General features: G+C 34.5%; 3 protein-coding genes across 3 annotated transcripts; 1 reads left to right on the plus strand and 2 right to left on the minus strand.

Moving 5' to 3' along the window:
* Positions 1-3989: 3989 nt before the first annotated feature.
* On the plus strand, positions 3990-4821 carry LOC128856065 (methylated-DNA--protein-cysteine methyltransferase, inducible). Its single transcript, XM_054091438.1, has one exon. It carries the CDS (start codon positions 4158-4160, stop codon positions 4725-4727), a length of 570 nt encoding a protein of 189 aa, XP_053947413.1. The 5' UTR covers positions 3990-4157; the 3' UTR covers positions 4728-4821.
* A 2659-nt stretch (positions 4822-7480) lies between these two features.
* Positions 7481-9785, minus strand: LOC128856064 (RING finger protein 37). The gene is made up of 2 exons (XM_054091437.1): positions 8684-9785; positions 7481-8624 (listed from the first exon to the last, which is right to left on the minus strand). Exons 1-2 carry the CDS (start codon positions 9389-9391, stop codon positions 7821-7823), a joined length of 1512 nt encoding a protein of 503 aa, XP_053947412.1. The 5' UTR covers positions 9392-9785; the 3' UTR covers positions 7481-7820.
* A 5525-nt stretch (positions 9786-15310) lies between these two features.
* LOC128856066 (28S ribosomal protein S18c, mitochondrial) lies at positions 15311-16055 on the minus strand. The gene is made up of 2 exons (XM_054091440.1): positions 15921-16055; positions 15311-15858 (listed from the first exon to the last, which is right to left on the minus strand). The coding sequence occupies exons 1-2, from the start codon at positions 15952-15954 to the stop codon at positions 15467-15469; spliced, it is 426 nt and encodes a 141-aa protein (XP_053947415.1). The 5' UTR covers positions 15955-16055; the 3' UTR covers positions 15311-15466.
* Between the last annotated feature and the right edge of the window lie 2075 nt (positions 16056-18130).

Genomic DNA, 18130 nt, shown 5'->3' on the forward strand with positions numbered 1-18130 from the left:
ATAGAATTTTAGCTTTGAACGACATACGCATTTTGAGAATAAAGTGAGTGCCCTGTGTGTGCGATTGTATGTACATGCATATGTGTATATTAATAAGCATTGTTTTGCTTGAATTCAATTCACATATTTATATTTGCATATGCCATCTTCCTGTGTGCCTGGTAATGAAAATGTAATGAAGCGTTTTGTATACAGAATTTTTTGATTTGATCGATTGATTGATATATAGATATAGTTAGGGATCAAGTGTGCATATACATACGCACATGCACCTGCGTCGATGCATATGCAGAAGAAGTTGTTTTAGCATTTGCAGGAATTCGATCATTCGAATATTTACACCCTAATTATTGCATGAAATATGATAAGGCGATGCTCGTGAGGTAGGTCATGTTGCTTCAGTGCATACATATACGTGCAACACTATATTTATTAAAGATGCAATAGAACTTAGTTGTCCCATATATGTATGCAAATACGTTTCTTTGAAGTTTTCTTTTATTTATTTTAAATTTTAAAGTTTTGTACTATCTATAAAATGCATACATATATGAATTATTCCCTGTAATATACATAGGTAAATTTAAAAAATTTTCGTTTGGCACAGGACCAAAAAATGCATATTCAAATGCACATAAATATGATAAGGCAATGCGTCGTGAGGTAGGTCATTGTTGCTGCAGTGCGTGTGCACATACATACATTTCTAACACTATAAGAATTGAAGATGCAATTGAACTTTTGCACAAATATAACTAACAAAATATATGTATATATACATATATTGATATACATATACCTATATTCAATGCTCTTTGAGTTTTTGTCTAAAATTAATTTCGACTCGAAAAATTAGTAAAAATTTTCATCAAATTTACTAAAACGCACACAACAAAATGTGTGCATTAAAGTTACTTTGATTTTAAATCTTGGATTTTAAATCTTTATTTGGTTGTATTTGTTTGAAAATATAAATTGAATAAATTTTCGCTTATCAAGGGAACATAAAAATGCACAAGCAAATGCCTTGCAAAATGCCGTCGGCATTTGTCAATTTGATTTCATACAGAAACCAAAAACTGAGCAGAGCCAATGTACTTGTACATAATTCACTGTAATCAGCCCTGTTAAGAACTTCCCCGCTGTCGAGTTAAGCGAGGTGAAATAGTGTTCGCGGTTTCACTTCATTTTTGACAATTCACACTATTCGTAGCTCGTGAGAATACTCTATATTTAACGTTCTCTGAGAGTGATACGCAAGTGTGAAAAAATGTAGTTTACATTAGCTTACATTTGCTTGCGTACAGAACATATTTGTTCATTTGATATGTCCATATGATTTGTATGCATGTTTACAGATTTGTTCTTTTTGGTCTTTTTATGAAAATTGCGCGTAATTGTATGTATGCATACAGCTATCATGATGCAAAGAATAATGAGATGGCGCCCATCGTGGTCCCGTTACTTTGCACTCAGCGAATTTGACAACTAGTTACGTGATTTTAGCTCCAGTATGGCCAGATTACCATTTTCGTAACTTGATTTAGAATTTTTTTTTTGTTATTTTTATTATTTTTTGTCTCGGAGTTTTAGTTCATTCCACATGACATTTTTCTAGCCTATTCTATTTAAAAGTAATGTTTATAATTTTGTAAAATATACATTTTTTAATAATTATTTAAATAATTCACTCAGTTTTATTTAGCTTTACTTTTTTTTAACATCTGGTGGCATTGCCCGCGATTGCCGGTGTTGTTGGTGTTCTTCTGCTTTCGGCAGTCAAATCTCTCTCTCGCTACTGCAGAGTTGCCTAGCTTTGGATATAAAAACGCACTAAGTGCCCATTTAAAGAAAATAAAACACGAAATTTTTATTGTGTTACTTAAAGAACTTTGTATGCGTGACAAATTGTCTGTAGAATGTGCGTTTTTTTTTAAATAAACGTGTTATGCTTATGTACAATTTAATTTATGAGTTTTTTTTGTTAAGCGAGACTCTTTTATTAAGGGAACGACTTTTTTGCTATATTTGAAGTTATGTAACTAGATAAGGTACTCTTTTTGTAAAAATGTCAGTATGGTTTCTTTAGTATTTTCTGGTATTTTGTTGCTTATTTTTACTATGAATACACCTCTTGATGCTCTAAGGATTGATGACCGGAAGAAACGATTACACCTCTATGGTTTTAATTCGCATTCAATAAATTCAAAGGCTTTTTAAAATGTGTAAAAAGGTTTTCAATCTTAAGAAGAGTTGAGAGCGGGGCATTTAATATTTTTGCATAGCCTTAAATGAAGCCAAAAATTAAATTTGCACTTTCAAATTATCAAATTTTATAGGAGTAAAAAAATTTTCATTAGCACTAAAATCTTCTCAGAGTGGCCTTTTTTAAACTTCTTTTGTATAATAATACAGTTTTTTTTTTAACCTAAAGTTTCGCTAGCCTTAAATTAAAAACAAAAAGAAACAAACACCAAACTTAAAAGTTGTCACATTTTCGGTATAAAAAAGCACTAAATTTATTGCGAAGAGCAAATGGTTGGCAATACTGCCCAACTCAGCAAACGTGACGTCACGTACGCTCTGATGGGCGCAATCTTGTTTCTATCATTCTTGTACAGCTATGGTCAAACGTTTAGCGCACTTGAAAAGAGTTGAATATAATGCTCGATTAAATGATATGAAACCAAAATAAATCCAGTTTTTTTAACTAAATATATTTAACACTTTATTATAAGACAAAATAACTTAAAGTAGACAGTTTTCCCTAGAAAAAATATGATAAAATAGAAGTAATTCTTATTTGGTCATAGTGGCATTTGGACAAAGACTTAGCGCAGTTTTGATTTCTGTAAAAAATATGAAATATTTGTAAGAAATGAGAAAAGATTGTTGACTATTATTATTTACCATATCAATATTTGGTAGAATAGCCGTTATTCTGTATAACTCCTTCACACCTGCGTGGTAAACTCTCGATTAACTTTTGGCACCTGTCCAAAGGAATAGAGTTCCATGCTTCCTGTACACCTTCCCAAAGTTCATCGATATTTTTTAATTTTTTTTGTCCAACCATCGGCTTCACATCATTCCACAAGTTTTCGATTGGATTTAAATCCGGACTTTGTGCTAGCCAATCGAGCTGGGTAATATTTTCCTGCGAAAGCCAGTTTTTGACCACTCCCGCAGTATGTTTGGGATCGTTGTCGTGCATAAATATCCAATTTTTGAATGTTCGACTATTGCCATCTCATAAAGTCCATCCGTAATGTATTTATGAAATATGATATTCCAACCGCCCATGGCCACTGCAAGCTTTAAGGTCATTAGGAAATTATTTGATATTGATCAGAAGATTTCCAATTTTAAAATTTGCCCAAAATTGACGGAGGCTCATATTTATCCAAGCAATTGTTATAATATAAGAACAATTTCGTAATTCGTGCTTTCACAAGTTTATATTTTTTTTTTTCATTTCAGGAAATGTACAATAAATACCTATTATTTATAGTATTGTAATATATATATACTATATATGAGTAGTTAACTTACTTGTTGGTAAAAATAAAAAATAGAGATTAAAAAAACTAGTGTTTAAATTTTCTTAAGGATAATAATATTTATTTGGTAAAAAGAACTTAAATGAACATATACCAATAATTTAATTCGACAGGATTTCCTTACAAAAGCAATATATTCGTTCAGCAAAATGAATTTACGTTCTCTGTTTTCTATACTTTAACGTTCTCTGCAATTTGTTTCTTCTGGCGACTTTTGTCTCCCCTTTTTCCAAGGGGGATTTATTAAATTCGCCTTGCCATCACCTGCATTAAATTCGCCTTGCCTTGTTCCGTCTCATTCGCTCGGGACTGCCACATTTGCCATTCGAATCGGGACAATGGATGATGATAGATTTAAAATATTTCTCACAATGTGCTGGGGAAGTTTCTTGTTTAGTTACAATATATATATATATATATATATTAATATATACACTGTTAATCTTTCGGCTTCCAAATCGAAGTGAACAACTTCAGTTTTAGTGATGATGTATGCCGAGGTGAATTTAATATAATTCACCTTGATGTGTGCATTGCGGCCAAGATAAATCAACACAAAAACAAATATGTACGCTATTTTCCAAAACCTTTGTCACCATGTTGAATTCAAAAAAAGTTATATTTAAATCGTTTGGTAACAAAAAACCAGTAAGAATTTCCTATGGCCTTGTTAAGACGGATTTTGGAGATATTGTGCTAGGATTTCTGAAAGACTCGAATGACGCAGTTTGCTATTTACATTTTGCGGAAAGTTCCTCTGATTGTACAGGCAAAGAAAATAAGGCAAGTAATTATGAGGCACCACTTCAAAAACGTTGGCCGGACGCTTTGCTCTCGGAGGACTTGACTCAAGCGCAAATGATAGCCCATAAAATATTCAGTGATGAAGAGAGTACTATACATGTTTTAGTAGCTGGTACACCATTTCAAGAAGCTGTATGGGAAGAATTATTAAAAATACCTTCTGGTCAGACTTGTACATATGGGGATATCGCTAAGCGGATTGGGAAACCGAAAGCTGTGCGTGCAGTGGGAACAGCAGTGGGTAGTAATGAAGTGTCGATAGTCATACCTTGTCATCGCGTAATTTCAAAAAATGGTGATATTAAGTACGGAGGTGGCAAAGCACGCAAAATTAGTTTACTGAAATATGAATGTAAAAAATAATTTTGAATGTTGTAAGCAAATATGTATAAACATAATTAAAATAGATTGTACAAGAATTTTATAAAATAAAATGTTGGGAAACAATAAGCATTTGTAGATATATTATCAATGATTTTATAAATTTTTAGGCAGCATAAATAATTTGGTGTGTGACTACCGTCCGGGAGTACGTAGGTTCGAATCTGCATATAAGAACAGTTGCCCTTCGGCTGGCAATGGCAAGCTTCTGAGTGTATTTGTGCCACGAAAAAGATCCTCATAAAAAATATCTGCCGTTCGGCGTCGGCTTAAAACAGTAGGCCCCTCCATTTGCGAAACAACACCAAGAGGCACACCGCAAGTAGGAGGAGGAGCTCGGTGAAATACCCAAAAAGAGTATAAACGCAGACAGGCCATAAACAACATTCATCGGGAGACCCTTACCACCTTCCTAAGCTCCCGACCCCCGAATGCCGTTATCGGAGTCCAACCACCACCAATTGCAGACGAAGAGCTCCGGCTTCCCCGAGCGTCCCGCGTAACCTTGGCACAATTACGTTCTGGATACTGTAGCAGGTGAAACTCCTACTTATCCAGAATCGACCCCGACATACTAAACATATGTCCGGCATGAGAAGGCACCCCGCACGACACTAACAACCTCTTCACATGCCCCATCAAACCCACTCATCTAACACCTCTCTCCCTCTGGACCCAGCCCGTGTTGTTGTTGTTGCAGCATAAACATTCCCCATATTTACATACGGGGAATGCTGCTGGAGTGACAGTCCTCTGGCCGGATATAAATCCGGGTCGTTTCGGTAACGTAGAACCGACAGTCGTGGAAACGACCCAACCGTCGAAACGTGATTACACTACACTGACAGGGCAAAGATACTGCTACAACAACAACAACAACAACAACAAGTATAAACGCAAATTATCTATATAAATATAAAAATATATGTATGTATATATACATACAGTGTCGTATTACTAATCGGGAAGCTTTCGGATAGTTCTGGTTTTGGAACATCGGATGCTATGCCGGAAATCAATCATCTTGATAAAGGATCGATGCCAAAAATGTGCAGAGATTTAGTCCATCATCTTGGTAAAACATATTTTCTGTAAAAGGATAAATATCGTATAATATTGCCTTTGTTTTTTGTTGTTCTTATTGAAAATATCAGAAACCTTGATCATTTGAACGAAAATATCTTTAAATTTTATTTCAAGTATTTTATTCCATGTAAATGCATTTGGAAAATTTTAATTTATATGTTGCATATATGTATTGTATTGTATTTTTATTAATATGTATGTATGTATCTAAAATGACAGTACATGCTACGTGAGTTTCTCAAATTATTAACAACATACATACAAATGTATGTATAAATGTACACGAGAAAATATGTGCATTTAAGGTGTGCGATGAAAAATACAAATTTTTTTGCAATAATTATGCATTAAGCATGCACAATGAGCATGAAAAATTACAGTTGATTTGAAATTTAGTCATTTTTCAATTGTCATTCCGAAAAACAGCTTCACATAAAAAACTCCACACGTAATGTCGGCTATTATTAGAAGTTGGAATACAGTAGGTTCTGTTTTTATGCGGTTTTGAAATAGTGCGGTTTTTTTTTAATTACAAAATGCATGTCTACCTATCGGGAATTGTACATATAAACAAGATTCTAAACCAGCTAAGCAAAAACTCATCACAGATTACATCAGAAATGCTAACCCTACAAGTATGGAACCGCCTGCATAACTATCTAGATCAGAGGCGCAACATGTGGGTATTGTCTGATTCTATTTCTGACTTAAATTTATTTTTCGATTCTGCCGTTTCTTAAATAAAGATATAATTTTCAAAAATACAATATTTTGTTTGTGCGATTTTATTTAATTATTTCAGATTCATGCGATCTATGGAACGTATCTATAGTAATAATATGGGACTAGTGCCCTTTTTTATGCGATTTTATTACATTATTTCAGATTTATGCGGTTTTAGCACTTTGAAACGTATCTATAGTTTTACTATAGAACTAGTAGCTTTTTGTATGCTGTTTCTTGCGGAACGTATCTACCGCATAAAAACAGAACCTACTGTATTAGATTGTACGAGTATTTTGTATATAAACTCAAGACACTCTGGCAAGTGGTGTTTTTTTATCGCACACAATATATGCATACATATGCACATCTGAACTCATGCAGTGGAAAATCATGGCGTAATATGACTCATTCTGATCGGCGGATGCAAGTCTATGAACTTTAGAGCAGAGCAAATTGAACTCGTAATCAACTCAAACTCACTTAAAATATGTAATTATAAAGCTATATTTTTAACGGTCGGGATGATTCCTTCGTGCAAATGCATTTAACAGCCATTTCATATTTAAGCTTGCTTTGCTATTTGCTCTCCCCAGTAATCGTTTGCAAACTTGGCAAACAAATTCCCCCAGTAGCTTGGATACGTAGTTAAATACATTCTGTTTAGGATTTTAGATTTAATATTGTATATTTTAGAGTGATTATATATTGCTTAGAACTAGCCTGAGACTAAATTAACTATCCAGTAACTATGTTATAAGCCGTTGGGAAAAGAGGAATTATTTTAAAATAAAAAAATATTTATAAACATAAGCGTATAAATCACAAAATCTATTCCATTAAAGCCATTTAATAAAACTTAATTAAATCATTTCGAAATGTTTTGCTAATATCTTGAATTTCTCATATTTTAAAGGCATTAACAAAAATTGCACTCTTTTTGTTAGGAGCCAATCACATATATATAATATTAGTCCAACGATTTATAACAGTCACCGTACTAAAAATGAGGCAAAATATTAAACAATTCAAGCCTTTTAACGACTACTTTTAGGCTCATTGATCAGTTCTAGCGGTGCCACTGCCGATAAACGTGTTGTATACGTTCATAAATTCGTAAAGTCCTACAATTTATGAAAACGTTGAACATCTACGGAAGCTGGTCCTGCATGTACACATTTCGTTCTCAGTCAACAGCAAGACAAATTCATGACTTACGAGATGCCCACACGTTAGTGTCTCATATAAGAATTTTTCTGTAAAGGCTTACAATTTATGATAGCGTTCAACATCGGATGTTCGGAAGCTGACTTTGCATGTGCACATTTCGTCCTTGGTCAACTGTACAAGACATGCACGACATACGAGATGTTTACACGTTAGTATTTCATATGAGAATTCTTCTGCTTTGCAGCTTATACAAGTAGCAGCTTTCACAGCCGCGGGCGGACATGTGTAGCGAGTAACATTTTTTAATGCTTCTTGTATGGCATGATCGATGCCCGTCGCGATTGTGGTGGACGACGCTGTTGATGAGACCGCTGCACCTGTCATTGAAAATGGTGCTGACTTTGAGGAAAATGATAATGAAGTACTAGATAATGTTTGTGTTGCTGTGGAGGTAAGTAGTGGTGCTTCCGAGCGATATGTTGTAGAGTCACTAATTCTAGGCCGCTTTGGTGGAAGCGTGGGTGATGACAATGTAGCTGTTGCCGAAGCTTGTGAAGATGACTTGTAAAACGCCTCTGATAGAGACGAGTAAGTTCCAACGGTTGAGCTGTGACGTTGATATAGGCTTGCAAACTGCGATGCGTGTCGATTTTTACTACGTCGCACAAAGGAACTACCTAGTGAACGTGGCACTGTTTTGAAGTGTTCGGAATTGTCCATAAGGAACTTTTCTATGCGTGCCTTAAGGGCGAGGTTGAGAATTGCTTTACGATGTGAGGTAAATTCAAGGCCTGTAAATGGATCCGATGGCAAGCGGCCCCATTTCGCCTCCACTTCTGAATGTTTGTCGATTGTGGATTGGTCTACAATTTTGCCAGACGGAAGCACGGTAGGGAAAATCTAGAAATAAACCTATTTTTATTCATGTCACAAAGATAATTATTAGGGTAAATATATACCATTAGTTCCCACGTGATTTCATCAAGGAACTCTTCTGGGATTTTCAATGTAGAATACTCATTTAATTCTGGCACATTACGTGATGGTGAACGCTGTCCACGGTCTGGAGCTGTGCGAAAACCATGCGGATGAACAATTTCACTCCATATGGTTTTAACAAGTTCACGATCTGCTTTCTCCAACGCTCGTGATGGTAGTCCCCACACTTCTATTTTACGCAGTACTGGTGGGCTTCGCTTAGTAGCACAAATGATGACCTTCAGACTGCTAGCGTTGGAAAGTAAACGGTGTGCGGTCTTAAAGAAAAAAGCTTTTACGCTTTGCGCTTGAGTAGCAGCACTTTCCGCATTACTTCGAGAATTGTAATCACTTTGATAGCAAAAAGTCACAGAGTCAACACCCTCAGCAAGGTCACGAGCATAAGCTACTCGTTCCCAAATGCCCTCGAACTTGCCATGCAGTTCAAAACTAGTCGAGCGTAGAGCACCATTACTATTCCACAACTTGATCACCTTCACTTCTACAGCTTTTGGGAAATCAAAAATGATTTCAACGGGCGGCTTGGTGACGGCATATGCCATGAAGCCGCGTGACAGCTGCTCTGCATCATCTGCGATTAAGTTATTCGCAGTGTAACCATCTTCGCATAGTGCATCGCACTCTACCGAGGGTTTTAACTTTGAATTTAGAAAATTAATTAGGCTCATTTAGTACAATTTAGAAGTTGTGCAAAAACTTTTTCACAAACGCTGCGATTTTTCTCACGTAATTAGTCTTATGTATGTTAAAAAATGGCGTCGATGACTGCCGTCACTAAACTGTTTCACTTCAACGAACGTTGCTAATTTTGCCTCGCGCGTCTCTCTGAGCAATTACGCACAAATGCACTTTTCTCAAAATTAATAAAAAAAAAACCCAAAAAACACAAATTTCTTGTAAGGAAGGAAATAATGCAAACAATTTATTGGTCCACACACAACGCTGTTTATTGAATTGGTATTTTTGGATGTCGTTGCGCTTGATATATTAACTTGTCAGGTGCTATTTCTGACATATGATAGCTTTATCTATGAAATTCACCAATTATGAGGAATGACAACTAACACGTGGTCTCCGCCAGTTATTTCTCATGGCGTTCAGTGTATACTAATATACTTTGAAACATCGGCAGCAATTTGAATCTATACAAGTGGACTTCGGTAGGGCAGCTGATTTGCTTTTATCGTGCGATTTAATATTGTGAATATCGAAGTCTCCTGCTTCTTTATTGGTGCCTTGATTGTCTGTTAAGTTAGGTAGTGCAGGCTGATCTGTATAAAGATCTCACTTAGCCCGCTAGTTTCCATTGTGTTGCCAGCGTTATTGATTGTTTGTTAATATAACCCATGGAATTTCGACATTAAAATGATCATAAACCGTTATTGCTTAGTCTCCTTGAATTTAGAAATGTTATTAGCCCCGCAAAATGAGTCCAATACTAAGAAATATTCCCCCTTGTAAATGGCAATAATTTGGAAGTGAAATGCTTTCACTCAGAATGATTTATTGCTATTTTTAAAGTTGTTATGAAAAAGCGAGGGCGGCAAATACATTTACTATTTTTGTGTGTTTAGTTTACATTTTTTCTTTTCGTGGGTATTATAAATATATACTACCCAGAGTAATTTGGGAACACATCAGTGATTATATGAGTGATGTTAAGATGTTGCAAAATTCGTACCGGAAAATAGTGGATCTTGTGCTAGTTCCTAATGAACACACCAATTGCATTTATAATGCAAGCCATACGTTTGTCCATCATACTCTTAGCCTTATGTCCAGTGAAGACTCCATACAATTGTATTATTTTTTGTATAAGCCATTTTCTGTCATCATTGTTCCCTGAAAATTATGTTATTATATTATAGTTTAATATTCAAACTAAAATTAAATGGAGCAAAACCACTCAGAATTAGCTGCAAAAATCCCGAAGTTCCTGGCATAAAAAAGAAAACCGTCCACACGGAACAGAAAAAACCTAATTGCCTCTCAAATTGGGGATTAAACAATCCTAGCCATCAAAAAATATTTTCAGTCCGACATACTAATAAGTATAGAGCTATAGAAATTTTGACTCTTGAAACTCACCTCAACGTAAACATTTATTGGCCTAATATATGGATTGTTTTGATGTTTTCGGCTATTAAGATATTCTTTGCCTCTAATATTACAAATACACAACACACTACATTAATATTTTTAAGAATAATTTATTTTGAAGGCAATGATTTTGTTCTTATTTCCATAGTTTAAATACCAGGTTTAAATTTTCATATCTATCAGAAGCATCCAAACGTCATCGGCATCAACGTTGTCAAGATTAAAAATCCATAAAATATAAACGCATACATACATCTTTATATTTGTACCTTCTTAAAATACATACTTTAAAGAATTTATAAACTAAAACCAAAATTCAACCTGATTTAATATTTACCATAGCGGAAGCCGATGATGCATTAAAATTTAAATTCTCTTTCGGTTTTGTGCTACAATTTTTGGAATCGAAAATTTTGTTTCTAGTTTGACAACAAATAAACGGAATGCCCTTCAAAATCAGATTAATCATTTTATTTTCGATGAAAACAACTAAATATACCTTTCGAATATAAAAGGGATACAAATTCTAAACCACCACAAAATAGTTAAAATAATGAGAACAACACTAATATTCATATTGATGAGAAGGAGCGAGACTTGCAGGTATTAAAAGAAGATTTACTGGAACAAGTAAAGAACGGCCAAGACGTGCTCGAGAGATGTAAACAACGTTCAAAATGTGTTGACGGATTTAACCCATTTTCGGCAGCTGGCCGATTTTTCGACCACCAACTTCGGACTCCAATATCTCAGAAACTAAATGTAAATTTATTGATCAGTTTTCACAAGTTTTAAATTTGGAATTTAGTTAATTTCGGCTCCGACTCCATGTGTTCTCCCCTCACTTGTTTTGAGAGAAATATTACGAATTTTTCAATGAAATTCACAGGAGATGTTCATTTCGTGCTTATTTTGCTAAAACTAGCACCAACACTATTCTGTTAATAATAGTTTTTAAGTTATTTGTTGATAAAATTTGTCTTTTACCTTCACCAAATTTTGATAGAATAAGTGCATTTATCACATTTATTTTAATAAATATTGAAACTATATTAACATACACACACGTTTTTAACTCTTTTTATTTATTTATACCACAAATTAACCATTTATATTGCATTTTTAAGTTGCTAACTCCAAATATGCCAGCTAAATTTACAATAACTGAAAAGCATGGCTGAATGGAGTGCTGCCAGAAGCAAAAAATAAAAAAAAATAATAGAATGCGATTGAAAACGAAGCAACATAGGAACATAATTTCCACACACTCTTTTCTGTTAGAATAATGAAGGAATGGGGGTTTACAACCTCTAAGGTGTATATATTGAGTTCATAAATATATATAAATACAATATCGATATGATTTTCGAAATACAGTTCCGCTTCACGTAAAACTCCTATGTGCAGCGGAGACGGTGTTGCACTATTAAGGGTTATTTTTTTGAAGTGCGGCCGTAGGCCGCCTACGCAGAAAAAAGTTTTACGCAAAATGTTTTAATTATTCTTTTTTATATATAGATATTTAATATATAAAAAAGAATATATATAATATATTCATAATATAGGGAAAATTTGGAATTAAAAATCGCGCGATTTTTTATTCCAAATTTTCGCCTGCGGCGCTTTTTTTTCTTTTTTTTTTAAATATATATATGTATAATATAGTGAAAATTTGGAATTAAAAATATATATATCATATATATATGTATATCATATATTCAAAATGCATACAATCAAACATACTTTACTGAAAATCAAGCATTAATATATATATGTATATAAATATATACATATATCCATAAATATACCTATATATATATATATATGAATAGACGTATATAATATAGAAATAATTTGTAAAATTTTGTATTTCTATTCATTTATTATCTTCTAAAATTGTTTATTTATACGATGTCTGGCAGCACTTCGGCTGGTTGTAGTAACCAAAATAGGAGGATTCTTGGTCAATTTTACAATTTTTAAACTCAAATAACTTAAAAACTATAAGCCTCCGGCAATTGAGGTTTTCACTTTTGGATAGTAGAATACACCCTCTACCCCCCCTTATACCCCTTTTTTTAAAAGGGGGGGAGAACAAATGGGTATTTTCCCCTATTTTTACGTGTTTTTTGTGCAGATGAAAAAATAATGAAAAACAAAAAAACAAATAATTGTTACTAATTTATTGTGAAGAGAAAAGATGAAATTAAGAGAATCAAAAAAGTAACATATCGATATTGCAATAATTTTTACTGTTTCATGGACGTAAACTTAAGTGGTCGAGAAATCGACCGCTGGCCAGGAACTGTCATGTAGGATAGAACAAAATATAGGAATATATTTTTCTTATTGAAAGAGATGGAAGTGAGTATCTTTGTGGTATAGGAAAGGTACTACCCCTGCAGGGAAAATCACTACTAGTGAACCAAAATTCTAGTTCAGTACTAGTACCTTACCTCCAAAATCGAACCTGTCCTATATTGGATGGTACGGGACTATTAGAAAATACCTACAAATCGAACTAGTTCTCATTCGTCTAATATCGAACTAGGGCGGAACTATCCTAAAAGGGATGCAGCGGTGGAATGTTGGCATTCCGCTAAGATTTTTAGTTTTAGAGTTTTCGCTTGAGTAAATATGATTTTGCCCGTCCCATATGGCGAAAACCCAGAGATTTTCAATACACAAGGAGCCCAATAAATGTGGAAGCAATCAAATTTGAAGAAATGTTTTCTGAAATTGGTAAGCAATCAATACTTTTTGTATACGTATGTATATATAATTGCACCATTTTGTAGGCTCAAAATCCTCCTATGATCTTTTTACATTGTTTTTTGATAATAATATTATCACAAATATTACCACTTTCACAAATGAGTATGCAAACCAACACAATGCTCCAATTAACATCACGCCAATCGAAATAGGTAGGTTTATTGGAATATTGTACCTATCGGGGTACAATACTTTGCCACACATTGACCACTACTGGTCTGTTCGACCGGACATGGGGGTTGCAATTGTGAAGCAGGCTATGAGTCGTAATCGGTTTAAATTAAGCAGTTTTTCCATCTCGCTGACAACACAAATTTAAACGCAGCAGACCGTTTTGCGAAGGTTCGTCCTATTACTGACGCTCTCAACAAAAAGTTTATGCAGTTTGGAGTCTTTAGCCATAATCTCTCTGTAGACGAACAGATGATCCCATACTTTGGACGCCACTCCTGCAAAATGTTTATCAAGAGAAAGCCGATCCGGTTGGGGTTTAAAACATGGTGCTTATGCTCTGAAAGTGGGTACTTATTTTCTAGTTCATTGTAGGGGGGAGCAGCAACCCCTCACGATAAAACTATTGGTCTAGGCGCACAAACAGTCTTAGAATTGCTTGCCAACGTATCTGACCCTGAGTGCCACATCATTTTCTTTGATAATTTTTTCTCTTCATACCATCTAATGTGCCTTCTGAACGAACGTCGATTTTTTGCAACTGGCACTATACGCGAAAATAGAATGGGCGATTCTCCTTTGAGAAATTTAAAAAAAGAAATACGAGGAACATTTGACCAACTACTTGATCATCAGCAAGAAATATTGACTGTTCGGTGGAATGATAATGCTGTAGTCAATGTTATAACTAATAACTCCTCAGTCAATCCAATTATTAGCACTAAAAGATATTGTCGGAAGAAAAAACAAACTATCACTATTACGCAGCCAAAAGTTATTCAAGAGTATAATCATGGCATGGGTGGTGTGGATCTCCATGATAATGCGGTGGCAAATCATAGAATATATATGAGAGGAAAAAAATGGTGCTGGCCAATATGGACAAATGCTCTTGGTAACGCAATGGTCAATGCATGGAAACTTCATTGTATGATGGCAAAAACTGAAAAGATAAAACCAATGTCACAAATTGATTTTCGATCCAAAGTCACAAGAGAATTATTGAATTACGACAAGGACGAGGACGAGTATGAAAACGAACATGGAGATGAAGGTCCATCGAACCGTCCTCGGATCAATGAAAGGGTACACGCCGTCATGAGAAGCATTGAAAACAAATTTCGGTGGTGTAAATTTTGCAAGAAACATACTATTTTTACTTGCAAAAAATGCAATATTCATTTACATACTAAATGTTTTGATTATTATCATAAAAATTTGTAAGCTGACTTTTCTATCAATAAAACAACAAAAAAATATTGGTATTTGAAATAAAATGAAATAAATTGACTTCGTGTGCTAAATTTTTTTCATAAATCTTGTATTTTTTTTTTAATATATTTGACGGTTTTTGGCCAGCGTTCGATTTTTCGACCAGTCCATATCTAAAACACCGATGGTCAGAATTTTTTTTTTTTAATTTTTCTTGATTATGGTCCTATAAGCACTGACTAAAAAGGAAATGGAAAAATTATGTCGAATTCTTGTAGCGGCCGAAGATGGGTTAAACTGGCTGTGGAAAAATTGAAAGACAATTTACATGAGCTTACAAGAAAAATTTGCTTTCGTGAAGTAGTCAATGGTTAGCTTATTAAGATGGCAATGTAGTTTTCCATATAAACACAATTCTTATTTCTGATTCGGTTAAATATAAACTTGTTTTCTTAATAACAAAGATGAAAAACTCAAAGGGTGCTCTAATATTTATGCGGGCGAATCGGCTTCTCAGGGTCAAACAAACGTGGATCCTTCAAAAAGTCCATCTCTTTGTGATACGTTGGCATCAGAGCGCAGTTTTGTGCTCGGATAATAGCCTTTTCGACTTGCTCCTGCTTCTGTTTACATAAGCCAGTAATGTGTCTTCCGTAAATATGCCCCGTGTATGGAGATTGAAACTGAGATAGCAACTTCACATTTTTGTAGTTTGGTACTATATCATGTTTGCACAGAATGCACAGTCGTCGGTCTTTCTCGAATGGATTGGGGATATCAATTGGTTCATCAGTACTTTCCGCGGGAGTACTGAAATGTCGGCGATTTGGTGTGACGGCCAAAAGTGGGGTTACGCTCAACCGAGTGTTGACAACAGCTGTAAACGACAGTAATGAAAAACGGAATATTGACCTTTATAAAAGCTAATTTAGACTTTACCACTGCGTATTGCAATTCTGGCAATTTGAAACATTCTCCTTTGATTTAGTGAAATCGTCTACACACAAATACCTAAATGCTATGTGACCGAAGAAAAATTGTTTAATTTCTTAATGTATAAATCAGCTGTTTGAGATCAGCGTTGCCAAATGTGGTAATTTTCTTACTAGTAAGATTACATAAATACCCAAGCTATTACAACCAGATGGCGCGATAAATGCGAGTGGTAGGAATACTGACTGAGAAGTTAGCACTGCATTACCTACAACACATGAGAACAGAAAGCCAACTAACCGGCGAATTAATTTTGAACTGAGAAGGTAAATTGCAAAATGATTGAAGACGAAATCATTTAACGATATACTCGAATATTTTATGATATATTAAACCTAACTACTAATAACGGCAGATTTTCAGTGTGTTAAATCATAAAATCATTTCTTACATAATTGGATTTGGAGTTGTGAGAAATCATTAGGTGAAATAATTAACACTTAAACATTTCGAAAGCGACAGTCAAGGATGTTCAACGCGAAATTGAGCTTGGTTAATATATATAAACCGATTTCGAATGCGTGCGAGTGCTGGGCCATGAACAGTCTTTATTCGAAAGTTGTCTTCTGAATCGCCAATCATAGTTGATTTATCAACATAGACCAGTGACTTGGCATGCCTAGGTGGTTGGCTGACAGAAACATTTCTTAAGATAATTGGACCATAAAAAGTTCGCCAAAAAAAATTATGGTTTCTCCACTGTATGACATGATGGAATTGCTGAGACCATTAGCACTTGTCTGCAGATATTGACTTGGAGAAACGGTTATTTGGGAAAGTGTAGACCAAGAAATGGGATAAGTTTCCTCATTCCCAAAGCTACTGAACCAGAAGTAAGGTGTGGCATAAAGTAAGTGAAGCAATCTGTGAAAATATTTTATTGAATTCTGATTTTTGAAACAAAATACCTCGAATTGTGAACATTGTTTCAGTTCATATATGTAAGTCTTGCATGTTAATTTGCCTGAGTACAAATTGGGAATTTCCGCATGAAAATTTTAATGTATATTCTTAAGGGGTTATATACCTTGTGGTCCGGTGAAATTAGCGAAAGTTGGGTTTTTTTTTAAGATATGTAGCAATAATTTTATTGTATAAAAGTTTTTATTATTGGATATTACAATGTTTAAAGAAAAAAAAGGCTTTGTTTGTGTAAAAATATTTAAAAATGGCGGAGTTATGGCGTTTTCCCCCAAGACCCTTTTTTTGGAAGAGGCTTGCGGTGGACGCGATTCAAGTCCACCAAGTCAACTGAAATCAAAAAATCGAAAAGATTTCATTAGTATAGGGTTATATCTTCTTAGTGAACGATCAATATATTAAATATTTTGATTTTTGTGAAAATAGGAACATGTTTTTAAAAAACTCCACTTCTACAGTCCTAAAATTGGCATTAAAAAATTCATATCTGCAAAATAAAAATTTATACATAAAAAGTTGATCGTTCACTAAGAGGCGACATCAATTACGAACAATTTAAAAAAAAAATTATAAAAATCGGTTGAATACTTTTTTTGCAATCGCGTCCACCGCAAAAGCATTTTTGGAAAAAGACGTTTTTGAGATAATCGCGTTTAAAGTTTCAAGCGCCGCATGAGGCCGTACGCTCAGGACGTGACGACGCACAATTTAAAACGCTGTAACTTTCGATCTATTGCTCAGATCTCTATGAAATTTTTGGAAAATGTTCTCAAGGGATTGTACTTTACGATAAAGAAATAAAATTTATTTTGATTTTTTTGAAAAACACAAGGTATATAACCCCTTAAGGTACTATACCTTCTGCTCAAATATTATATGAACGAGGCGTTATCAATGAAACGGTCCGCGGATGAAATATGGCAAAAATACATTTTTTGTGTTTTGGTAGGACTGTTATAAGCTTACATGGCAAATTTCAGCGTGATATGTCACATAGTTTGTTTTCTGTGCTACTGTAAACAAGTCAAGCTCGAGTGTGTTCTTCGAGTTTAATGATGGAAATTCAAAGAATTTGTTTGAAATTGTGTTATTCCAACAAAATTTCGGCTTCAGACGCCTTAAAAATGTTGCAGACAACCTATGGGGACTCTGTTCTATCGCGTGCACGTGTTTTCCAGTAGTACAAATTGTTCAAAGAGGGCCGTACATCGGTTGAAAACTTGCCTCATCAACGT

Source organism: Anastrepha ludens, chromosome 2 (genome assembly GCF_028408465.1).
Source record: "Anastrepha ludens isolate Willacy chromosome 2, idAnaLude1.1, whole genome shotgun sequence".
Lineage (NCBI taxonomy): Eukaryota > Metazoa > Arthropoda > Insecta > Diptera > Tephritidae > Anastrepha > Anastrepha ludens.

Coding starts and splice junctions, on each gene's coding strand:
- LOC128856065 (XM_054091438.1), top strand. CDS start 4,158: ATGTTGAATTCAAAAAAAGTTATATTTAAATCGTTTGGTAACAAAAAA.
- LOC128856064 (XM_054091437.1), bottom strand. CDS start 9,391: ATGAGCCTAATTAATTTTCTAAATTCAAAGTTAAAACCCTCGGTAGAG. Junction 8,625..8,683: donor AAATCACGTGGGAACTAATG/GTATATATTTAC, acceptor GTTTATTTCTAG/ATTTTCCCTACCGTGCTTCC.
- LOC128856066 (XM_054091440.1), bottom strand. CDS start 15,954: ATGTTTCAAATTGCCAGAATTGCAATACGCAGTG. Junction 15,859..15,920: donor CAGAATTGCAATACGCAGTG/GTAAAGTCTAAA, acceptor TGTCGTTTACAG/CTGTTGTCAACACTCGGTTG.